Below are 26,670 nucleotides of genomic sequence, written 5' to 3'. Positions count from 1 at the left end.
TGGCCATGTCCCTCACCCCTCACTGGCCATGTCCCCCACCCCTCACTGGCCATGTCCCCCACCCCTCACTGGCCATGTCCCCCACCCCTCACTGGCCATGTCCCCCACCACTCACTCACTGGCCATGTCCCCCACCCCTCACTCACTGGCCATGTCCCCCACCCCTCACTCACTGGCCATGTCCCCCACCCCTCACTCACTGGCCATGTCCCCCACCTCTCACTCACTGGCCATGTCCCCCACCCCTCACTCACTGGCCATGTCCCCCACCCCTCACTGGCCATGTCCCCCACCCCTCACTGGCCATGTCCCTCACCCCTCACTGGCCATGTCCCCCACCTCTCACTCACTGGCCATGTCCCCCACCCCTCACTGGCCATGTCCCCCACCCCTCACTGGCCATGTCCCCCACCCCTCACTCACTGGCCATGTCCCTCACCCCCTCACTGGCCATGTCCCCCACCCCCTCACTCACTGGCCATGTCCCCCACCCCTCACTGGCCATGTCCCCCACCCCTCACTGGCCATGTCCCCCACCCCTCACTCACTGGCCATGTCCCCCACCCCATCACTCACTGGCCATGTCCCCCACCCCTCACTCACAGGCCAAGTCCCCCACCCCACACACACTGGCCATGTCCCCCACCTCTCACTCACTGGCCATGTCCCCCACCCCTCACTCACTGGCCATGTCCCCCCACCCCTCACTGGCCATGTCCCCCATCACTCACTGGCCATGTCCCCCCACCCCTCACTGGCCATGTCCCCCACCCCTCACTGGCCATGTCTCCTATCCGTAACTCACTGGCCATGTCCCCCACCCCTCACTGGCCATGTCCCCCACCCCTCCCTGGCCATGTCCCCCACCCCTCACTCACTGGCCATGTCCCCCACCCTCACTCACTGGCCATGTCCCCCACCCCTCACTCACTGGCCATGTCCCCCACCCCTCACTCACTGGCCATGTCCCCCACCCCTCACTCACTGGCCATGTCCCCCACCCCTCACTCACTGGCCATGTCCCCCACCCCCCACTCACTGGCCATGTCCCCCACCCCTCACTCACTGGCCATGTCCCCCACCCCTCACTCACTGGCCATGTCCCCCACCCCTCACTCACTGGCCATGTCCCCCACCCCTCACTCACTGGCCATGTCCCCCACCCCTCACTCACTGGCCATGTCCCCCACCCCTCACTCACTGGCCATGTCCCCCACCCCTCACTGGCCATGTCCCCCTCCCCTCACTGGCCATGTCCCCCACCATTCCCTGGCCATGTCCCCCTCCCCTCCCTAGCCGTGTCCCCTCCCTTGCCGCATTCCTCTCTCCACGCCACAGCTTCCTTCAGAATTCAAATATTTCTCTCAGCGATGTATCGAGTCAGCACAATTGAACACCCTTTAACACACAGTTGTATAGACATCACCACCACCATCCATACTGCTGTTGCTTATACATTATCCGTGCATATGTGTCGTAGTCTGAATGGCTTTTGAGATTTCTTAACACCTCTTCCTTACCAAATTATTCTGGACATCTCAGTATTCTCGTGTGTGGTATTGACGTAAAGTATGTCTATATTAAAAGAATATAAATAACATACTTGAAAATGCGAAGGTGTAACATTCGTATGCAAAATGAATCGCTAAGATAGAGGTGATATGAAGTCTTCTGTGTGGCCTAAACTATCTGTCTAACAAATCGCCTCCATGTCGCCTTGTCCCAACAAACAATCGCCTCCATGTTGCTCTGTCCCCCGCCTAAACTGTGGCTTTTAAATAATCTGTGTTGTGGTTATGTCGTGAGTAAAGCGAGAAGTGTTCATGACTCTGGCTGACACGATGCCAAGAACGATTAAACTGTTTCCTGTCGTGTTGAATTAGCCAGCACGGTTGATGTCATCCCATTGTCATCCTTCCCGCTGGTCTGTTAACGAGCGTTTTGTTTACTTAACCCCTTTACTCCAGCGATTTATTTTTTTCCTTCCTGCCATCATACGATCGTGAACAGTTTTACTCATCTGTGGTAGTGAATGGATTGAAAAGTCGAAATTCCTCTCCTAAGCTGAATCAAATTGTATGGAGAAAGCGAGAATGAAATAAAGTATACATCATCGGCTTGAATGGGAGGGGTATGCGGGAAAACAAGACCAAGGACACTCTTAACAGTCGCACCCGCCCCTGCAGCATGTTAAAGGAAAAGTAGTAGTTATTTAATTGTTAAGTACTTCAGTGACACCCTTCTGGCTCACAGGCCATTTCAAAAAAGGGATGGGGAGGGAAAGATGAGCAGTAGAAGGAGAAACGGGCCATTTGGATCCAATTTAACCAAGGAAAAATATGAAAAGGTGGAAGAGCAAGTGAATAAAGGAAAAGAACCAAGAAGGAAAGAAAGTAAGAAGGAACGAAGGGATGAAGGAGACCTGCTTCTCTGTGCTATATTAACGGCTGTTCCGGCACGACACAGGTACGCGGTCGACTACACACACACACATACACACACACACACACACACACACACACACACACACACACACACACACACACACACACACACACACACACACACACACACACACACACACACTGAAGAAAAGAAAAGAACCAAGAAGGAAAGAAAGTAAGAAGGAACGAAGGGATGAATGAGACCTGCTTCTCTGTGGTGTATTAACGGCTGTTCCGGCACGACACAGGTACGCGGTCGACTACACACACACACACACACACACACACACACACACACACCAGTCACGACCACTACCCCCTCCCTCCAGCACCCCCTCACCAATAAGGCCTGGGTCATTTCAAAATAGTACAGCGATTTAGTGATTGAACCAAGGAGCAAGTGACACAGTTATGGACTCATCTGGGTATGACCCCCTCCGCCTCTACTGAGTGCGGCAAAAAAGAGAAAAGTAACACGCAGACTGTCTATCATAGTCAGCCTTTTGTCACATCCCCGCGGGCGGCCAAATCCAGCATGTATCCCTCACTGTGTCACTGTTCCTTTTTAGAAGATGAAATGTGGCAAGCTGTACCCGTAGAGTTTTATGGGCGTCACCCTTTTCCCTCTTGTGTTGTCGCCCCATACACTGTGGTGGGGAGTATTGGTGGTGTGGCTGGTGTTCGTCAAGGGTGTATCTGTAACTTGTCTGAGGGATGTGTACAAGGAAGGACACTTTTGAGATGTGATGCCGGTGTGCCAGAGTGTGTGATGGGAACTGTGGTCGGGGATGTGTTGAAGGGGTGCCAGATGGGTGTCATTCCAGCGCTTAACTATCTCTCTATCCATCTATGTATTGCCAGACGCCTTGATCCCGTAAGGGCTGGACACAAGCAAACCGCCTCCATGTCGCCCTGTCCCCCACCATTTCAGTGCCCTGCTTAACGAGAAACTAATTTTTTCCCATAGAATTCTGCAGGGATGTGTGCGGTTATCAGTGTGTTCTTTGTCTTGTTTATGTTGGTGTCAATAAACATCTTAATCTGTAGTGCAGCTTTGGTCTGAAGTAAACTCGGTTAAAAGAAGTGTCGTGTAGGAAGGGCCCAGTGATTTTCTAAACCCAAACAGCTCGGGATTTTTGAGGAATCTGTTTCCACGAAGGTGTCCATGTAGTAACAATACTTACAGTGAATAAGACAGAATATGTCCCTGGCAAGCGATATTAAGCATCATTCTGAGAGCAGGGTAAGAAATATGGGCGTTCTGTAATATCCATCGTTGTGGTCATAATGTTTCGTGTGTGTGGATGACGTTAAGGCTGTTTTCATTTCACGAACCAATACCACCTTCAGCCTTGTTGGACTTGTCTTCTGAGTGACCTTGAGAGTTTGGCCCACTAAAACCCTAAACAATGTGTCTGTGACGGTGTTGACACAGTGTGAGAGCAGCATCTGGGAACAGTATGCGGTGAGGGTCATATTCTCCTGGGTTAGTCTCCTTGCATTTCTTCATCACATTATTTCTGTAGCTGGTCCATTAATAGATTCTGAAGTATTATTATACAGTGTGGATCGATATAAAACTAGAACACTCAGAGAGCGCATACCTCCACCAATGCCACCGCAGGATCCGAATCCGCCCCGAAATTTGATCAATTCTTTCTTGGCCCGTAGCCCGCCCTTCCACAAAATTTCATTGAAATTAATCGAGAACTTTTGGAGATATCATGTGGACAAACAAACAAAAAACTCCTGGATCCGCATGATGATACGGATCTCCACCAAAATCTAATGGGCTGTTCTTTGGGCCATACCCTGTCCCTTCAGTAAATATCAGCATAATCCGTTCTTAACTTTTTGAGTAATCCTGCCAACAGACAAACAAACCAACGCCGGCAAAAACATAGCTTCCTTGACGGAGGTAAAAATAAATAACATGGAAGAATGGTAGACTGTAATCCACAAAAGAGGATACGGTACATCATTGAGAAGTGTGGTAAGCCTCCTAAGCTACAAGGAATACGAGCCTAACCCCTTGTTGTATGTCAGGAATTTGTTCCAAAAGACCAAAACAGTTTTCATAACTGGTATTGTAACTTGTAGAAACTGGTATATCAGCTTCACAGGGGGCAGTGGACCCTTGATAGGCAGTGTGTTGTGATTGACGTTGAATTGAATTGCAGGGAAGAGAGAGAGAGAGAGAGAGAGAGAGAGAGAGAGAGAGAGAGAGAGAGAGAGAGAGAGAGAGAGAGAAAGATAAAGGCAGCATACAGTGAAGGCATCCTGTATTTCTGTTCCATGTGGGGAATTTCCTGCCGTTTGTTTATAGAGTATGTGCATTAAGATTTTTTGCAGAAAGGAAGCTACTACTGCTCTAGACCCATGTAGTTATTTTGTATTAATTGTTGGGTGGGTGAGTGGGTCCGATTCTGGCCATAGATTTCGTAGTTCGTTCCCCCGGGCCGAGCAATCCCCCAGCTTGCCACACACCTTCACATGCCACCACTTCGGCCCTAATACCTACCGTCCCATTTCAATACATACAAGGGTGTCATTGTATTGGTGCGAGTGTTTTTATCATTTGTCGACGGGTCTTGTTGAAGATCAGTGAAATCTGTTTAAACGAAATTCTTATCGCGAAACTTATTCCTGCCACAGTCTGGAATCTAACTCGTCCTTTGAAACAGCAAACTATTATCACACTTATCCTCCAAATGTTGTTACGGTCCATATTAAACTTTCCACTATAGTAAAAAAAAGAAAAAAAAAGCTAATGAGGATGGAGAGCAAGAGACCTGGTCCCGGAGGCTAATTTCCATTCTGTGTAGCATATTTGCACTGTTTCTTATCCAGGAAATTTTAGGTTAGGTAAGGTTCGTTATCTATGTATCAGGATAGGTTAGTCTGTCAGTCATTTAGGTTAACATGTTAGGTTAGGTTAGGTTATGGTAAGGTAAGTTAGGAAAGAAAATAATGGAAGTACAATCGTCCAGGGAGAGTCAAATTTAGCGAGTAGTGCGATAATGATACACAGAGCGGAAACCTGCTCCCGACAGTGTTCTGTGAGGTGGCAGCTGGTGACCTGATTAATTACTAGCAGGGGTACCCGACGTTGCCCAGGCCAATAATGCAAACACTCTAATCCTATTTGTTTTAGTTCAGTCTTTCTACTGCACACAGACCATATACCTCTTATGCTTTTGAAGAGGGATCATAAGAGGTCCAGGAACTTTCTCTTTCAGTTTTCGCAGACTAACGCACAGTATTTGTGCGCACTTGTTTACTGTTACCAGCGACCTCAAATGACCTCCGACCGGTGACCTCAAATGACCTCGGAGGTCAACCTCACATAGTCTATGTCCGAACTGGAGGTCATGTGAGTCTCCTTGCCAAAAATTGGGTTGCAGGAGTACCCGGCGTTGCCCGGGCCAGTTAGGCAAACACTCAGCCGGTGACCTCAAATGACCCAGATCTGAATTTTGACCCCCCTAAAACTAACCTTAGGTCACCCTGATTCAGAATATGTATGGGTCTGGGGGTCTCTGGCCCTTAGTTTGGGCGTGATTGAAGGACATACAAACAAACAGCGCGGCTCTTTTAGATATACAGTACCGTATAGATATATCCCATTGGATCCCACAGTTCCTGGGCGAGGTACTAAGCGTACCCCCCTCCGCCTATCGGCTCATAGTCTTTGAAAATTCCCAGTTCCGTCCTGTATTCCGGCCACTGGGCTCCAGTGGGATATACAGATTTATAGGTTGTTACTGCTGTGTTTTGGGTGGCACTGGGGACTCTTTGTTAGCAATTTGTTCAGCATATTACACCTCAGTATTCTGTTGTAAGTTACGTATATCGTGTAAATATCGGCATGGTATTGTATCGCTCACATGGGAGGCTGAGATGTAATGGCCAGAACATATTGCGAAAGAAGAACTGTCATATCACTAAATTCCCCTTGTTGACGACCTAAAATAGAGAACAGCGATAATCTCTGAAGCATATGATGATGATAGAATATATAACATTCCTAAATCGGTGCTGACTGCTTTATTTAATTTGGCATGCAAGCTGATCACATTTAACAACCACAGGCGTTTCATACGTGACCCTAAAACTATACAAACTTGCTTCACCTTCGCTTACAATTTTTTTTACGTTCCTTGGTGTGTGTGTGTGTGTGTGTGTGTGTGTGTGTGTGTGTGTGTGTGTGTGTGTGTGTGTGTGTGTGTGACTTATACTGCAGACGTTTACTAAGGAACATCCCGACACTGATTTTACGTATTATACCGTTGCCTTCGTATTCTCTGGTCCGTAATTTGCGTCAGTAGCATACAAGAGGATATTGAGGTGCAATTTGTAGAATAACTCGCTAAGAAATAGTTGTTACGAAATACTGAAAGCTACATAGCATACCAGTCACTGCCCTGAAACACCGCCTCTGCCATCTGCCCTGCACCGGCCAGCCACTGCACCGCCAACCCTTTCCAGCACTTGTACAGTCAGGAGCAATAGTTCGCCCACTCTTCCACGGCGTCAACTTTACACCTAACAAATGTCCGTCACTTTCCTCCCAAACGCATCATATCAAATACAATCATCTATGGGCGGAGAAACATACTAAATCCCTATCAGGTCAGTAATATTATCTATCTATAACCAGACGCCATAATCCCGTAAGGGGTGGCCGTTTGTCTTTGAGTTAGTTATTTTACGGGGAGGGGCACTAACCCTCCACCAACCCACTTGTTGACTCGTAGGGGACACGTATGTGTTGGTTATATGGTTATCACCCAGCGTTATAAATGGTTTCCTGACTTTCAGGAAGTCATTAGGCTTGTCACTCATTGTAAAGCCACCTGAAAAGGAAAGAAGAGTAATAAATATTGACAGGAAAGATGCGAGAAATAGGAAGAGAGGAGGGCAGACACAGAAAAAGAATGATGAAGGTGGACGAAGAAGTAGGCAGCACACCACTCACTTGATGTAGTGCTGCGTACTTCTTCGTTCCCCTCCATCATTCTTTTTCTGTGTCTGTCGTCTTCTCTTCCTATTTCTCCCATCTTTCCAGGAGGAAAGTACAAAGTAGAATAGGTGATAGTATTGAGCGAACTTTTGTCCCGACTCAACACCTCACGCCTTGTTATTCACGGCTGAATGAGAAGATACGGTAAATATGTTAACACTAAGAGGAGAAAAATTGTTGGGTGTTTGCCACGAACTAAAGAAAAAAAGTCTTCGTACTGTAGGTTCAGTGGATGTGTTATTATCATTTCTGTTCGAGAAGCTTCTGATAACCTGAAGATAACTCGTGTACAGGCAGCCAGATTATATTGATAATGCATGACTGCAGTGGCGTCACGTACAACCGCCTCCACTTCTAAGCACCAGTTGTATCTTTAGACCTTGCTAAGCACTACAGGGGGTGTCGTGTCCGAGGGCTTTGGCGACACTAATGTATTTCTTTACGTCTCATGTTTACTGTGCTGGAAAATGTCCGTTTTAGTAATACGACCAGATGTAAGACGTAAGACGTAAACAAATACACTGGTGCAACATATGGGCCTCTGCACATCACCTTTTGTAGTGCTTCGAAGTGGAGGCGGATGTAAGATGTATCCACTCCGATGACTATTGTACAGTTACAAATTATTCTTTACCCAGGCAGTAGTATTCAGCTCAGGGGAAAATGTTCAAATAGTAGTGGTTGCCTAGAGCTCTCCTGTAAACTGAATAAAACAGTCTGGTGGTGACAAGAATAAATTACACAAAATCGCTGTTCTACTGATGGCGTTAAGAAAACCTCCCACAAGAAATGCAGTTGATGAGCATACGCAGTAGTGTTGTTGCATCACATGGTAATGAGAGTGGCTGGAGCTGCATTGTACAGTTAGGGATAGGAATTTGCCTAGTATTTCAACTCTTTAACTTGGCACTTCCCTCTGCTGCCAGATATTTAATTCTGAGAGGCTTGGTATGTTTCTCTGCCCATAGGTGATTCCCTTTCATATGAAGCATCAGGACGGAAAATTCGCATAACATATCAGCTCTACTATTTCATACGTTCTTCTGCTGGTTAATATTCCTTAGTAAGGGAGGCTTGGTTTATTTCTGACCGTAGATGACTCTCTTGAATATTATTCGTAGGAAGGAAAGTGACGGATGTACCCTGAGTGCGAATTGGGCTGAGTGGAGTAGGAAGCGAACTTTTGGCCCAGTCTGTACATAGAACTTGGCTAGAAAACGGGTGTAGTGGTGTGGGAGTTTGTACGACGCACTTTCTAACAACTTTCCCTCTCTGTCTGCGTGGGGACCGGTGACGGGCCGCATCGCTCGCCACACAAGGGACCCTATTTATAAAGGAGCCTAAACGATATTTACGGTAAACAGGTCTCCATCACAGTTATAAATTACCACAGACAGTTTTGTTTTTCATGTTATTTATATTCACTGTAACAGCGGTTGTATTTATAAAAGAACCTAATCATATTTTTTTTTACGACTAGCAGCACTTTATAGGAGTTCAGGAATATCACTGATCATGTATTTTTATGTATTTTGTTGCAACATTCATTTTGACAGCTGTAGCATTCACGAAGGCTCCTTTTTTTTTTTTTTTTTTTTTTTTCTGTCCGACTCTGGCATAGGCTTCACAGCCTGTTCTCAAGGCCCAGTAGTCCTCCTACATACCATACACCTCTCTGCATGTCACCACTTTGGCGCTAACACCCACCGTCCATAGTGAATATATGGTAGAGCTGTCTCAGTCAGGACAGGTGTATTGGTATTAGCTGGGGTATTTTTACGACATGTCGGCGGGTCTTCTGGTAGATTAGTAAAGTCTGATTTTATGAAATTCAAATCCTTAAAATGTTCCCTGCCCCAGCGTGGATATGAACCTGGGTCCGGTATGACTGCAAGCCACCTCTCTACCGATTGAGCCACACAATCTCCGTCACAATTAACTGCAGTCATAAGTTCTTTCCTTACTATAATATGTAACTATAATATGTACTATAGTTTGGTTGTGGACGTATATACAAACAGTGGAATGCACAAAGTTGGAGTAAAAGTGTTTATAAATACTACACAAGAGCTCCCCTCACTCCGTAACTCGTTGTTCGGACCGGGAAACATGGATATAAATTCGGCTGCGTCTCGTGTTCTAGAGGTTAGATAGGAACACGACAAAAACTTGATTGTGTGCTGTAATAACCCTCGTGTAGTGTCCGGGCATTTATCCAAACTCCCTTCTTCACATGGCTTCATCTTGCAGCAACCTACTGTACTGTGTCCTTGTCACCTCTAGCCTTTATCACTCTTACTCCCTCACGATTAATCCTTGTCTAAATCCCCTCATTCGGGTGACATTAATTTGGTTTGTTCTTGTTACTTCTGGATTATTTTTGTTTAGGAGAGCACCCTGAGAGTGAAGGGGTTGATGAAAGCTGCAGCCAACTCTTCCATTTCGAAAACAAATCACTAGCTGAGTAAAATCGTCTCAAGAAAGAAAATACGTAATCAAATCGAGAGAAGTAAACTAGGCGTAGAGAAGATGTTTTAATTCAGCATCAACATGATCTCCACCTCGCCCTGTCTTCACACCATCTGGCCTCTTGTTTATGTCTTCTTTGTTTAATTGTCATTCCTTACTCAACCCTACCATACACAACCCCACCTACCTACACCCCACCACTCCCTACCCCACCTACCTACACCCCACCACACCCTACCCCAGCTGCCTACACCCTACCCCAGCTGCCTACACCCCACCACACCCAACCCCACCTACCTACACCCCACCACACCCAACCCCACCTACCTACACCCCACCACACCCAACCCCATCTACCTACACCCCACCACACCCAACCCCAGCTGCCTACACCCCACCACACCCAACCCCAGCTGCCCACACCCCACCACACCCAACCCCAGCTGCCTACACCCCACCACACCCAACCCCACCTACCTACACCCCACCACACCCAACCCCAGCTACCTACACCCCACCACACCCTACCCCAGCTGCCCACTCCCCACCACACCCACACCCAGCTGCCCACACCCCACCACACCCAACCCCAGCTGCCCTCACCCCACCACACCCAACCCCAGCTGCCCTCACCCCACCACACCTAACTACCCACACCCCACCACACCCACACCCAGCTGGCCACACCCCACCACACCCAACCCCAGCTGCCTACACTCTACCCCAGCTGCCTACATCCCACCACACCTAGCTACCCACACCCCACCACACCCAACCCCAGCTGCCTACACCCTACCCCAGCTGCCTACACCCCACCACACCTAGCTACCCACACCCCACCACACCCAACCCAGCTACCCACACCCCACCACACCCAACCTAGCTACCCACACCCCACCACACCCACACCCAGCTGCCCACACCCCACCACACCCACACCCAGCTGCCTTCTCCCCACCACACCCACACCCAGCTGCCTTCGCCCCACCACACCCACACCCAGCTGCCCACACCCCACCACGCCCACACCCAGCTTCCCACACCCCACCACACCCACACCCAGCTGCCCACACCCCACCACACCCACACCCAGCTGCCCACACCCCACCACACCCACACCCAGCTGCCATCGCCCCACCACACCCACACCCAGCTGCCTTCTCCCCACCACACCCACACCCAGCTGCCCACACCCCACCACACCCACACCCAGCTGCCCACACCCCACCACACCCACACCCAGCTGCCCACACCCCACCCACACCCAGCTGCCCACACCCCACGACACCCACACCCAGCTGCCTTCGCCCCACCACACCCACACCCAGCTGCCCACACCTCACCACACCCACACCCAGCTGCCCACACCCCACCACACCCACACCCAGCTGCCCACACCCCACCACACCCACACCCAGCTGCCTTCGCCCCACGACACCCACACCCAGCTGCCTTCGCCCCACCACACCCACACCCAGCTGCCTACACCCCACCACACCCACACCCAGCTGCCCACACCCCACCACACCCACACCCAGCTGCCTACACCCCACCACACCCACACCCAGCTGCCTACACCCCACCACACCCACACCGAGCTTCCTACACCGCACCACCCACCTCCATCTTAGCCCACCCCACCCTGTTTCCCTCACTCTTATTTGTTCTTGGAGGAAAGTAATCGAAGAAGGTGAAATAGGATGGCTTGTTAGTTACCTTTTTCCTCTCATCTCGTGTTTTCTTACCCTCCATACCCTCCATTCCACCTCACATACCGTAACCCCTTGTGGTGTGAAGAAAATCGTATGTCATATGTTGGAAGGAAAAATGAAGTGCTTATTTCGTAGCCAAAGCGTTAATAGTGATAATTTTGTAAACTTCTCGTGGCTTTGTTTTGAGTGTACAGTATTAATTGCTTGTTGTCCGATGTGAAATGCAGAATAGTTAATCTAAAGGGGTGAAATTGTAACCATGGCCAGAGAGAGAGAGAGAGAGAGAGAGAGAGAGAGAGAGAGAGATTGTGGTTACTGGTGTGGTTGCGACAGATGGCCGTTGTTTTGGATATAGATGGATGATAACAAGGGATATACAGAGTGCCAAGAAATTTTTATTCTTCTGAGTTACGCTGCGTGTAAATGAAGCCTAATCAGTATATCATAATCCATTAGCCTGGGAAACACAATATTTTGATTTTCTGGTGGTTGGCATTTGGCTACTGTCCTATTTACGAATGTACTGCTCATATCCAAGTAATCACCTTTTTCTCTACATATATATAGAGTGATTTTTACGTACTTTGTTGTTGTTATATGATTGATTTTTACTTTTTTGTTGTTGTTGATGATGTTGGTGATGATATTGTTGAACCGTTCCACTATCAACACTACGCATCACGTAATGGCCTTCATAAATTGTTACACCATTCCCACCTTGTCTCACCACCCACATCCATCTTTGTCCACCGCACCCACCCACTCGATTCTCCCTACCCCACCCATTTTTTCCCCTCACATATTTTGCACCACAACACTTATTTACACAGCATATACAGAGTTACTTTCCCCTAGCATACCCCACCACTCACCACTCTCCAAGCCCATCCCATCCATCCATCTGTACCCACCCCACCCACGCATCTCTATCCACCCCACCCACGCATCTCTATCCACCCCCCCATCCCACCCACTCCTCTCTACCCACCCCACCCATTTCTACGCGGATGTAAACATAAAGATGAATACCTCAACTACCAGTCCACCTACAGTACCCAAATTCACAGGGTATACTCTCCACACACGATATACTTTCCACACAGGTATACTTTCCATCATCATCATCAGCAGCAGCAGCATCCGGACCTCCTTTCCTACCGTGGGGCAGGGTGAGGAGTAGCAGTGTCCAGACTGGCCAAATTTGCCCAGTCCAATGAGTCACGCTTCTATTCACTCATCATTCAAGCTCCGGAATCCTGGCTGTATGGGATACGCCAAAAACATTCATCACGTTCTGTAGCTTCACATAAACGTATCCGATTGAGTCAATCCGGAGGCTGCCACGTTAAAAAGGGGTGCCAAATCCCTAATCATGCACTTCTCCTCACAACATTCATCCAGCCAGCTCGATCTCTTGTCAGGTCCCTAGCCTCACCGACACACACTCACCCACCATATCTCTTCACCTTCTCCTTGGCCTACCTCGCCTCCTCCCTCCTTCAGATTCGCTCTGATATACCTTTTTCACCATTCTGTTGCTATCCTTTCACTCCACATGACCATACCATCTCAGTACACTCTCTTCAATTCTGGTGTCCACCGACTTCCTTACTCCACATCTTTCACGAATCACATTATTTCGTATCCTGTCCACCCTCTGTACTCCACATACATTCCTCAGCAGTCCCATCTCCTCTGATCTTACTCTTGACTTTTCATTTTCATGCCACACCATAGTCTCACATCCATATGTTAAAGGTGGCATTAACACTCCTTCACGTAACCTCGTGCAGCTGCAACTCGCAAGCCTCTGTTTCTTATCAAGGCCTTCATTGCACCAGCTACCATTCTTTCTTGTGTCACTGTACTTTCAACTTCGTTTGCACATTTTCCTCTCTTTTCTCTCACTGTATCCAGGTACTTGAACTCTCTCACCAGTTCCAGTCTCACTCCATTCACTGTAACATCGCACTGGGAGTCACCTTCTCTCTCAATAACCATCACTTTACGCTTTTCTACATTTACTGTCAAGACATGACACTCACAGACATCAGCAAAACTCTGCACTAGCCTACCAAGGTCTTGTCCGGTATTTACAAGCAGTACTGCATCATCAACATACAACAGATTTCAGATATGCCATCCAATACCATTCATTACCAATGCCATCCTCCTCTCCATTACTCGTGTATACTTTCCACTCCGTATAATTTCCACACAGGACATACTTTCCACACAGGGTATACTTTCCACACAGGACATATATACTTTCCACACAGGGTATGCATTCCTCACAGTATACTTTCCTCACAGGATATACCTTCCACGCAGGGTATACTTTCCACACTGGATATACTTTCCTCACAGGGTATACCTTCCACACAAGGTATGCTTCCACACAGGGTATACTTTCCAGACAGGGTATACTTTCCAGACAGGGTATACTTTCCAGACAGGGTATACTTTCCAGACAGGGTATACTTTCCACATTGGGTATACTTTCCGTACAGGGTATACTTTCCACACAGGGTATACTTTCCTCACAGGGTATACTTTCCACCCTCATTTCACCCTATCCCACCCATTCCTTCCCACCTATCCTACCCAGTGTTATTACCTCACAAACGATTGCCTTGATTGGCCTGATTCTTGGCATATATAATTCTTGGTATGATCCGGATCGATCTTTATGAAATTGACTTGAAGGTGAGGTGAATTAAAAGGGACTAAATTGCGTGACATCAATCTCTGCCTGGGTCTGTGGCTGAAATAAACCAAAAGACCAGCAAGAATGGATCTAAGATGATGTGAGTGGATGTGACTGAATTTGTAGTTTCCTAATGGTCCTGAATTGGCATCGTACACAAAAGTTTCTTCAGCCAGCCAAGGAACAACTACCATTAAATTTTTCCTACAGTTTTCAGCATGGCGAGTCCAAAAATAATCATATGAATTTTAATCAACAAAGCTATCAATCTATTTATTGCCAAACGCCTCAATCCCGTATGGGGTGGCCACAAACAAATCACCTCCATGTCGCCCTGTCCCCCGCCATTTCACTGCCCTGCTCCCAGCTCACCTCCCCCTCTCATATACCTCTCCACTCCATCCCTCCATCTCATCCTTGCCCCCCCCTCCCTCTCCCCCCCTCCATCTCCCCTCCTCCATCTCATTCACACACACTCCTTGTCAGTCTCTCACTCTCCATCCTCTCCACATGGCCAAACCACCTCATATGAATTTTAATCCACAAAGCATCTATAGGAAATGCATATAGCTGTGTAATGGGTTGAAAATTAGGTGATTCAGAGTCCCATTATGCTTGCTTGGTGGAAAGAACTTTGGTGCACAACAGTACCAAGTTTGGGGGGCAAGGGTTCAGGGAAGGTATCACGCTCCATGTGTGTTATTATTCGAACCACCTGGTGGGGTTCGAACACTAGGCATCCTGAGACACATGGAAGCATTTTTTTTTTTTTTTTCATCAGCTGAAGAAAATACTGTGGTGTGGCACATGAGGATAAGTGAAAGAAATACTGTTTGTGTTCAGCTGCTTACCTCCCACTGACGTCATATGGTTGCATGTAGCCTGAAAAATGGTAGAGAGAGAGAGAGAGAGAGAGAGAGAGCACATTGTAGCCTGCAGAGCATAGAGGAAGGAACTTTAGCCTCTTTGAGCCATATATACCTATGCACACCCCTGTGACTGAGCCTGGGTGGATGCAAAAGACACGAATTTACCAAAGGGACCTGATTAAGCCTAACAGGACCTAAATGACCTCGACTGGCCTAACTAAACGTGGACCTAAGAGATCTTGACCTGGCCTGACTGAGCCTTTTTTTATTTTTTTTATGTAAGGAAGAAGGAGCCAATGTCCTGGAACCCGCAAGATTGTTCCTCCCAGAAAAAACAAAAATAAGATAACAGAGCTAATTTCAAGATCCATTCATTTCGAGATGCCTGGACACACTGCGTTTGAAAGACTGGAGATCATAGGCAGTAGAAAATAGACAGAGGGAGACAGTTCCAGAGTTGACCTGTTGCATACATTAAGGACTGGGAGTAATGGTTAACTCTTGCATTACAGAGCTGGACAGAAAAGAGATGAGTTTGTTGCTAGACGGATGCAACGCGTCACATGATTTGAAATACCTACTTATACCTTAATGCCCTTGAGCAGACCTAGGGTGGTATCCATTTAGGTTAAGAAAGTTCCCAAACACCTTTCTCTATGTGAATTATTCTGCTTGTTACACCTTCCTGTCCACTTTTATGTCATTTAAATAATTCTAATATTGCCATACTCCACATAAACATCTGTCAATCTGTCTATTGCCAAATGCCCTGATCTTGTAAGGGATGGCCACAAACAAATCTCCTCCATGTCACCCAGTCATGTGCCATTTCACTGCCCTGCTCCCAGCTCACACCCCACTCCCTCATATACCTCTCCATTCTATCCCTGCACCTCATCCTTGGCCTTACCCTTGCTCCCTCCCCCCTCTAACTCACTCAGATACACTCTCCTTGTTATAGTGTCTTGCTCTCCATCCTCTCCACATGGCCAAACCATCTCAGTGTAATTCTCCTAACACTTTCTGTCACATCCACATCCACACCACAATGCTCCTTCACTTCCTTATTTGTCACTCTGCCTCATCATGTAACACCACGTGCTACTGTCAAATAACACATTTCCACTGCTCTCACTCGTGATTTGTGTCCTTCCAACAAGGTCCAAGTTTCATTTCCACTCATTAGAGTTGGTATCACAATACTGTCATGCAGCAACTTTTTTACTTCCATGCTCACTTCCCTGTTCCTTGTCACTGCTTTCAAAGAACTAGCACCCTTTCTTCCCTGTTGTACCCATTCAAGCATGTCAACCTCCAAACTTCCATCCTTGCTAATCACACTACCCAAGTACTTAAATGCACTCACATTTTCCATTTCCTCATCATCCAGCCTCACTGTACAACCAGTGACTTCATATCTGTCGAAGACCATAGCTTTACCCTTCCCTATATTCACCTTTAAATTCTGTTTTTTACACACACGTCCAGACTCATTCACCATGCCTTGCAGCTCGCCTTAGTCTTCACTTAACAATACAGCATCATCTGCAAACAACAATACAGGGAGTTTCCAAATGCTGCCCTTACTCAGTAGGGATGCTTCAACATCCACTGCCCTACCTTGTATCTCTTTTATAACCCCATCCATATACAAACTGAACAACCATGGAGACATGACACATCCCTGTTTCACTCCAACATTCAGATAGAAAAATTCACTCTATTCACTATCCTCACGGAGTGCAGCCTTAGCACCCTCATATATACTCTTCATGGCATTCAACAACTTCCCATTTACTCCATATATTCTTAATATTTTTCACATTCCTTGTCTATCCACCCTGTCACATGCTTTCTCCTAATCCATGAAGGCCACATACAACTTCTTTTCCTTTTCTAGAAGCTTTTCCACTAAAGACCCAAGAATAAATATCTGATCTATGCAACCTCTTCCCTTCCTAAAACCTCCCTGTTCTTCACAACTAATTCCTGTGTTATTTCCATAACTCTGTCAATAAATATGCTACCATTTGTCTTATTACACTACAAAGACAAATGCCTCAATGATTACCACACACTTCTTTTTCCCCTTTTCCTTTGTACAATATATATATATATATATATATATATATATATATATATATATATATGTTGGGTCTGGTTAGTACTTGGATGGGTGACCGCCTGGGAACACCAGATGCTGTTGGCATCCCTACGTGTCAAGTGGGGTTGGTGGAGGATTAGTGCCCCTCACTGTAAAACAATTAACTCTAAGCCCTTGGCCACCCCATTTGGGATACATGGCGTCTGGCGATGGATGGATGGATGGATATATATATATATATATATATATATATATATATATATATATACTGTATTTATTTATTTATTTATTTATACACATATACTGGCCCTACTTATTGTGTTGTTACTGAGACACATCACCTCTCGTAATAAGGAAATAAAGGGTCAAGCAACAGCAGAGGGATTCACTTGTGAGAACATTGTTCAAAGGTCACAAGGTCACAGGGCAAGATCAAAGTTCGACTCATTCGGTCTGTGTGTGAACTAAATAACTAAGATAGTTTTGATCAGATATTAATCAAAAGGGTAGATTGGTTGAAGATCACCTAAAGGGTTAACCTATTGTTCAAGGTCAAGGTCACATGGCAAGATCATCTTAAACAGTTTTTATCGGTCGTACAGTAGACCAAACTTTGTGGAAGTCGTCAGATTAAATCATAGATAGATTCAAGACATAGAACAACCAGTTTAAAATCATGATCACAGGGAAAGAATGAAGATCAAGGATGCTGGGAAAAGTCAGAGTCACTGAAGAAAGTAAACTCCAGCAGTTTTGATCTGACCTGAATCAAACTTAGAAGGGTTAAGGTTTGAGCAAGTAATAAGTAATTTAAGTTTGAGAGTCATTTGTTGGAGGTCAGAGTCACAGGGCAAAGTAAATATTCGGACCTGAGACTAGTTGGAGGGAGTGGATGTTGTGGCCCTTTGAGTGCTCCTTGTTCTTTCTAACTTGGATGTGAAGTGTTTGGTAACTCTTCAGATGAAGATTAGAACATTATCTCATAGCTTTGTACACAGTTTAAGCTCAAGAAGGTTTATGAGTATGGTTTGGACTTTTTTATGCTAACTAGATAAATGTACTTCATATTTTATAAGTATCTACACTGTCATTACCAATTAGATTTCAACTTATACGGCCCTGATATTTCAGGTTGTGAGGACATCATGATGGAAGTTGAGGCAAGGGTGAGCGTCCAGGCCATCAAGGGCAAGTTTGAGCAGCTGTATGAGGACAGTCCACTTCTGTCCACCTCACAGCATGTCACACCAACACAGGGCAGACCTAGAGCTGCCTCAGTACCCAAAAAAGAAACCCCAAGAAGTGCAGACATCAGGAAAACTAGCGCAAACTTACTGCATCCTGATACAACCAACAAACATGAAAACAGTGTTATCAGGATGAGAGGATTTTCTACAGGGGAGACACCATCATCAGGTCTGTTCCCAGGCACTGGAGCTGCACCATCCAGTACACCTAGAAAACATTCCAGCAATCTCAGAGACAGTTTTGAAACTAAGACTTCAGATGCATCCTACCATGATGTATCAGATCAAAATATGGACCATAATACACCTACTAGTGTTACTGCTGTAAAACCCAGTGTTGTCAGGAGAATACCAGTGTTTAAACCTTTCGATACAAGATTAAATTCTGACAGTAAGAAATTGAGCAGTGATGTTGAGGATGAGTGTGTAGATGAACCTCGAGGAATTAGAGGTAAGTTTTTCACCCATATACGTTCCAGATCACATGGCAATTTTAATATGAAAAGGGATCCCAGTGTGGAAAGAAAAAGCCTTGGAAGTGACAAAAATAACTCTGCTCATAAAGAAAATGTGTTTCACAGAGACTGGTTAACTCCTAAAAGAAAACAAAGAAGCACTGACAGCTTACTTTATAATCAAGATTCAAATAGCAGTTCGACATTTGAAGGAAAACAAAAACTTGTAGCAAATGTGGTGAAGAATATGAAAAATAAAGATAAACCTACTGTTCTTAGGAAATCAAGTTTTTCATCTAAAATTGAGAAAGAAGTGAAAAATATGAAGGAGAAATCCACTAATCATAAAACTAAAGTTAGCAGAACTGGAATTGTGCTATCTTCTCATGATAATGATTTGAAAGGCAAGAGTAAAATTCGTGGCAGAAGGGCTGATGACACAGCTACACCAACAGACAAACAGAAGTCTCTCATACATTGCAGCTCTTCTGAGTCAGGAACAGTTCCTGTTGCAATTGCGAGAGAAGTGGCTGATATGGCTCTAAAGAAATCAGGAACAATGACAGCAGAGTTAATTGAGAATGGATCTTCATGTGCCAATAACCTCATAGTTCCCCCTTCAAGGCCTCCAAGGCGAAGGTCAGGGAGTCATACATCAACCACTCATAAGAAAGGGAAGGCCCCATCACCACCAGACTACTCATCTGTATCTCCAGTGACTCAAAGGCATAAAACTGAGAATGAAAATCAACTCTCAGATGAAGACAGGCATAATATAGACACCAATGGGATGGGTGACCATTTAGAAGTTTCATGTTCTCCAGGTCACACTACACTCAGAAATAAAGACTGCCCACCTGTATATCATTCCACAGAATCACTTCTGTCATATAATTCTGCCGACATATCAAGAGAAAACTCCCCTATAATGATGGGTCATGGCAGTTCACTCTCATTTAGTGATATTGCAAATGGAGAACACATAACTGATCCCAAAAGATCACCAGTTGGATTAAGAGATACAAGCCAAGCTAATGATCAAAATTTTAACTATGAGATACAGTCAGTACATCTTAGTAATCATGACAGAAGCAAGTGTGTCAGTGATTCTGATCACCCCAGAGGTCCTGAATTTGATACACTGGAAGTTCAAGGTTTACCAACTGGTCCACCTCCAAAGAAGCCACCACGAACCTTTGCATATGATATTTACAAAAACTTTAAAAACAACAGATGTGAAGAACAGAATGATGAGAATGAGATGGCAAAAGAAAATTGTGAATTTGAGAAGTGCATTTCACCCCCAATCTATGCTGTGCCAGTTAAAAAGAAGAGTAAGTGCAATAACTTTAACCCAAAACCTCCAATCAGGAGCAAAAGTGACCTGTCAAGTAAAGATATTGCAAAGCCTTCAGTTGCCCCTAAGCCTCCACATGTTCTGGCCAAGGCAAAGAGAACCTCACTGGTTGATCCTCTCACTAGTTATGAAAAGGAAGAGGAAATGGAAGTGGCATCAGAGTTCCAGCGTCAGGCTCACGTACGCTACAGCCTGCGCAGACCAAAAAAGCCACCTCCTACACCACCACCTTACACTGAGTCAGCATCCAATGATACTGAGTCGCAGATCCATATAAATACCTTTCCCAGAAGTCAGAATGATTCCAGTAACTCAGTCAGCAATGGCAGCAATAAGAATGAAGTTTATTCTGCCTCTCAAACTGTAGGGAATGCAAATGACAACCTAATAGAATACCATAATATAGAATACAGAACTTCAAAGTCTCCTGAGCCAAGAAGGCGACCTCACTCCAATTCTTGCCTCCTAAGTCCTAATGCTGGCAGACATGACTATGAGGATATTGCACCAAGGGACTCGACAGTGGGAACTCCATCTTTTTCTGCCCACAGCTTGCAGGGTCCATCAACCGTGATGGAGAGTGAGCAGCCTATGTCATTGGGTTACTGCTCAGTGACAACCCCACCCCCTGACACTGGCTTCTTTACAAAGCGCAGCATGAGTGATGAAACTTTGTATAAGGTAAGAATTGCAGTTACGATGAAATTGTGTGGATTACCAGGTTTCTGTACAGCTAAATACCCATTTTCCCCTTTATTTGAGATATGAAGACATCTAAAGTAGAACAACTTAAACTGCCCTTGACTAGGCCACTCCTCACTAGGTAGGAGGTAGTTGGAATTATCTCAACTGCCAAGAAAGCCAAGATAGATGTCAATTTTCTACAGTGGTTGTGGGGAAAAAAAAAAAATGCTGCCCTTCATACTAATGTCAAAAACCATCTTCAGACCCATAGAGGGGTCCTGCAGGAAGGGAGAGTGGGTTAGACTACTCTGTGTGTGGGAATATTTTACATAAACATTTTCATGAATTCCTAGCAAAGGAAAATTGTTGTGGAGCTATGAATAGTGTTGAATGCAATGTTGCTTTGTAGGATTGGTGCTGCCAGTCCTGCTATTAGTGTGAACCAGCATGATCTGTTGTTCAACAGCTGAATGCCAGTGTATCCCCCTGTGACCATTCCATTAGGCAGTGTAGCTATTAATTATTGAACCTTGAAACTTAATAAGCTAGGCATTTTCCATGTGGTTTGTATGGAATTAACAGATATCTGCTGGAAAAACTTGGATTTATTAAAGGGGGTTCAGCCCTCTTTCATTCATATCCCTGTTGCAGTACAGTATTATAGAAATATGGCTGTATGTTTTAAGGGCAGTAGCATAATAGGGCTATGGAGGGCTCAGATCTAAAGCTGGGATGATTTCCACAACTGTGATGTGTGCAAGGGGGTGGGGGTACTGACCCAGAACTTTGAAAATCAGTAGGATGGGCCTTTATCTTTGGTCTGCTATGTGTACAAAGCTGCACAGCCAAAACTGACCTGGTTACTTGGATATGGTATCCACAAGCTGTTGTGTACAGGGGAAGGGGGGACCTAGATCTTTGAAAATCAGTTATGCTGGAGTAGGTCCATGGTGTCTGTCAAGTTGCACAGCTAAATGTGGTCCAGTTATTGAGATGCACTGGTAGGTTTGGTGAAGGAACCACAACCATAAAGGTCCAAAGACTGAACCCTTACCATAGGCCTATTTTATGTCCAAAGTTACACAGGCAAAGGGAGTCCAGTTACTGAGAACCAATGCCCACACCTCTGCAGGTTATGGTGCACAGGGAAGGTGATGTTGGCACTTTTCAAACACCCGTTTGATGTACAGGACCGGTTGGTACTGCCATGGTACTAGAATTTTTAATGGATGGTTAATTTCTAGTGGTTTTCCTCCTGGTGCACTTCTTTTTTTTTTTTTTTTGTGACAAATATCATCATCATCATCATTATCCAGATATCCTTTCCCATCCCACAATGGGGTGGGATAGGGTCAAAAGAATCAAGAAAAAAATGATAACGAGATACCAACCAAAGTTTGCCCGACTGAATGAGTCAAACTGTAATTTACCAACTTTTCAAGCCCCTGACTGTTTTTTTTTTTTTTTTTTTTTTTTTTTTTTTTTAGTGTGAGGTTCATGCATTGGTGTGATTTAACATCCAAAGGTGGTTCACCATAATTTGTATAATACAGTACAGTATACAGTAACCCTCTCCATACTCGATCAGTTGGGAGGAAATCTGATCCAATAAAGCGTATAATTCCAGTAAGTCCAATGGTTCCCCCTTGAAGTGGCATTTCAAGCACATTATGGAAAATAAATGAGTAAAATAGCATCTTCTAATACTAAATATGAAAACTATACCCATTTTACCCATACACTAACTTTCTCTCTCTCTCTCTCTCTCTCTCCAGTCATCAGGTTAACATCAACTAAGTGTGATAGGTAATTAAGAAATTATGTGTGGAATGGAAGGTGTACCTGTGAGATGGTATTAGGATTCCAAGGGCCCTGCTGCTGTGACTACTGTTTCTTGATATACTGTACAATTGTATGTTTTCTTACAGTCCTTGACTGTGTATGGCCATGACATGCTGTCCATGTATGTGACTGCCTGTATTCCATCAGGGCTGTAGGAGAGGGGAGGAACCAGTTTATGCCACACCAAATTTCAATGATTCCAGTGATTCATCTGATCAGAGCTGCCACAGAGAACTCCATTACATGGTAAGTTAACGTACTTCACAGTCTGCATATATATATATATATATATATATATATATATATATATATATATATATATATACAGTATATATATATATATATACAGTATATGTATATTTACATATATACAGTATATATGTATATTTACATATATACAGTATATATGTATATTTACATATATACAATATATATATATATATATATATATATATATATATATATATATTATGCACACACATACATACATACATACAACCCTGTTCAATAGATGGTCATTGTGAATCGTCATGCCACCATAACAGACTGAGAAGGGTCAAGTCATGTAGTGGTTAAGGACTGCACCCACAGCATTACATAAAATCCTATTCATTGCACAAGTCCACTGCTATATTCACCTCCCATTTCATCCTTTCACCCAAAATCAAAAGACCTGTGGTGACAGGCTAGGGTGACAGTGACAGGTCATGGATGTGGCTGGAAATCACTAGCTTGAGTCCTGCACTTAGGCAGCACTGGACCAGTGGTTGGTGGCATGATGACATTGGAGCAGGTCATGCCTTCAGCAGCATCCAGTGCTACTAACTAACCAGAAATGAATGCTCAGCTGCTTACCCTTGACAGGGAGGGGTTTAGAAAAGGTAACCTAAACGTTTGCTTCTCCACACCACTTGGACAGATAACTGCATTTGTCAAGGCATCCCACACTGTGATTCAAAAACAAAAAGAATCCCTCTGACTCTTGCTACTGGGCATACATGAACCTTGCCTGATACTGACCCAGACACATAACCATGCCATAGAAATGCCATTTTTGCCTATGAACTTAAAAAATATAAAATTGACATTGCTGTCTTGTCTGAGACTTGCCTCTCAGGAGAGGGTAACCTAATAGATGCAGGTTTAGGATATACCTATTTCTGGAGGGGATACCCAGACAGTGTAAGAAGAAACCATGACATTGACTTTGCACTCTGAAACAACAGATTATAGAAGATCCAAGAATCAGCTGTTGGTATATTAGGAAGGCTGATATTTTGGAGCATACTACTCTCTAAAGACCAGCATGTACCACCCATGAGTGCCTGTGCCCCAGGCTTGACTCTGAGGACACCGTCAAGTATTCCTTTTATGGCTCTCCAGAAGCTACCATTCGGTCAGTACCACATAATGACAAACTCATCCTGGCTGGAGATTGTAATGCCAGAATAAGAAAAGATAATCAACTCTGGCCAGGCATTATAGGCTGCCTTGGTGTTGGTAACATGAACAACAATGATCTTCGACTGCATTCCTTCTGCTCGGAACACAGTCTGGTCATCACCAACACCATTTTTCAACTTAATAAACACAAAACCACATGGATACACCTATGATCTAGACAATGGCACCTAATTGACTACATCATTGTGACATAAAGAGGCCAAAGAGAAGTTCATATAACCCATGCAATGAGAGGTGCTGAGTGACAACCTTACACTCACCAAACTGCAATTAGTTATACTAACACAGATACTGTGGACTATCCTCCAAGAAAATAAACTGTTGTATCTTAAAGGATGTGACAGCTTGTAACACCTTCTGCAGCACTGTTACAGACAAGCTCTCTCGGTGCCCATCACTTGACCCAAACAACAATGCAACAAACCTTGATGCAAAGTGGCTGAACATTAAGAACTACTTCAAGGCACTGCAGAAGAAACACTAGGTTTCTTCATTTGCTGCCATGTAGACTTGTTTAATGAAAATGCTGAGGACTTACATGACCCTCTTGCAGTGAAGACTAGAGCACATAACAGTTGGTTGGCTCTTCCTAGCTCCTTAACCCTAAAAACTAAATTCCAGAATCTCAGAAGTGAATCCCAGAGAAAACAGCATCACATGAAGAACAAATGGTGGACTGAATAAAACAAAAGAGCTGTAAAGACAGTCTGATATTAATGACCAACATAAGCTTGTAAGTCCATAATAACTATCTGTATGCCATCCAAACACAGCATAGCCCCTATTCGATCAGCTGATGGAGAGCTCCTGAAAGACAAGTGAGCAATCCTAGAAAGATGGTCACAATTCTTTAATACTTTACTGATTCAAAGACCCCCAGCGGAGCACAGTATCTGGCATTGCCGTTATTTGTTAGATGCCATTCTCAGGGTGTCTGTGAAGGATTATCCAGGCCATACGGAGAATGATCATGTTCCTCAAGTGCTTGACACAGCCGCCGTGACATGATGCCTCACTGTGACTGGCCAAAACACAGACCTCGTACGTAGTCATCATGGGTAAATGGACGTATACATCACGGATACACTGACACGGATACGGACGAAGACACGGATCATGGAGCATGGACAAATGGATGCCTGGCCTAAAGGTGAATGTAGGGAAGACTAAAGTTGTGGTCTTCAAGAGAAATGAAGTCACTGAATGCACAGTGCTGTGAGGCTAGATGGTGAGGAAATGGAAAATGTGAGTGCATTTAACTACTTGGGTAGTGTGATGAGTAAGGATGGAAGTTTAGAGGATGAAGTGCTTGAAAGGGTACAACAGGGAAGAAAGGTTGTTTCATTGAAAGCAGTGATAAGAAAGAGTGAAGTGAGCATGGAAGTAAATAAGTTGATGCATGATATTATTGTGATTCCAACTCTAATGTATGGAAGTGAAGCTTGGACCTTGTTGGAAGGACACATGTCAAGAATGAAAGCAGTGGAAATGGGTTATTTGAGAGGAGCATGTGGAGTTACATGGAGAGACAGACTGACAAATAAGCAAGTGAAGGAGCTCTGTGATGTGGATGTGGGTGTGATGAAAAGTGTAAGGAGAAATACATTGAGGTGATTTGGCCATGTGGAGAGGATGGAGAGCAGGAGACTAACGAGGAGAGCATATGTGAGTGAGGTGGAGGGGGGGAGAGGAAGGGGGAGACTGAAGATGAGATGGAGGGATGAAGTGGAGAGGTATATGAGAGAGGGAGGGTGTCAGCTGGGGGGAGGGCAGCAAAGTGGCAGGGGAGAGGGTGATGTGGAGGCAGTTTGTTTGTGGCCACCCCTTACAGGATGAAGGCGTCTGGCTATAAATAGATAGATGGAAATGAACAGCTATGGTGTTCAGTCAACCAAATTAAAGGACAGGTAATTCACTGTGGTTATGTGAAGGACTGTCACATGAGTAGTGAGTCAATGATTGTAAGTAATGAAATTGTTCAACATAAATTTAAAAGATAATTTGTATTGGTTATGGATTTTTGAAGTACTGTAATGCTTTAGTAATTTCAGATATATTGTATATGCCACTGACATATCTCACAGTTTGACATGAGATCTCCATGACTTTTAAAAGCATGGTAGTACAAAGGATTGGCATAGGACTGAGTAGTGTACTTTTTAAATACAGTATGAATTATTCATTTGGATGTGTGTGTGCGTGCGTGCATGTGTGTGTGCGTGCGTGCATGCATGTGTGCATGTATGTGTAATTCACCGGGTCGGTCAGGATCACTTGATGGTCATGATCGTCA

The 26,670-nt window shown here is 45.0% G+C and overlaps 1 protein-coding gene across 1 annotated transcript in view; it reads left to right on the top strand.

Moving 5' to 3' along the window:
* The window catches only part of LOC145412888 (uncharacterized), a 107,604-nt gene that overhangs the window by 70,165 nt on the left and 10,769 nt on the right, over positions 1-26,670 (top strand). Inside the window, exons 2-3 of the mRNA XM_080282685.1 lie at positions 18,460-21,068; positions 23,061-23,159. Of these exons, the coding sequence (XP_080138811.1) occupies positions 18,474-21,068; positions 23,061-23,159 (2,694 nt within the window). The 5' untranslated portion in view covers positions 18,460-18,473. The remainder of the gene's footprint in view (positions 1-18,459; positions 21,069-23,060; positions 23,160-26,670) is intronic.

The sequence above is a fragment of the Coenobita brevimanus genome, chromosome 94, assembly GCF_032717465.1.
Source record: "Coenobita brevimanus isolate Jiangsu-jjx chromosome 94, ASM3271746v2, whole genome shotgun sequence".
NCBI classification, from domain to species: Eukaryota; Metazoa; Arthropoda; class Malacostraca; order Decapoda; family Coenobitidae; genus Coenobita; species Coenobita brevimanus.
The sequence above is the reverse complement of the archived record's forward strand: the minus strand, read 5'-3'. Positions and strand labels throughout refer to the sequence as shown.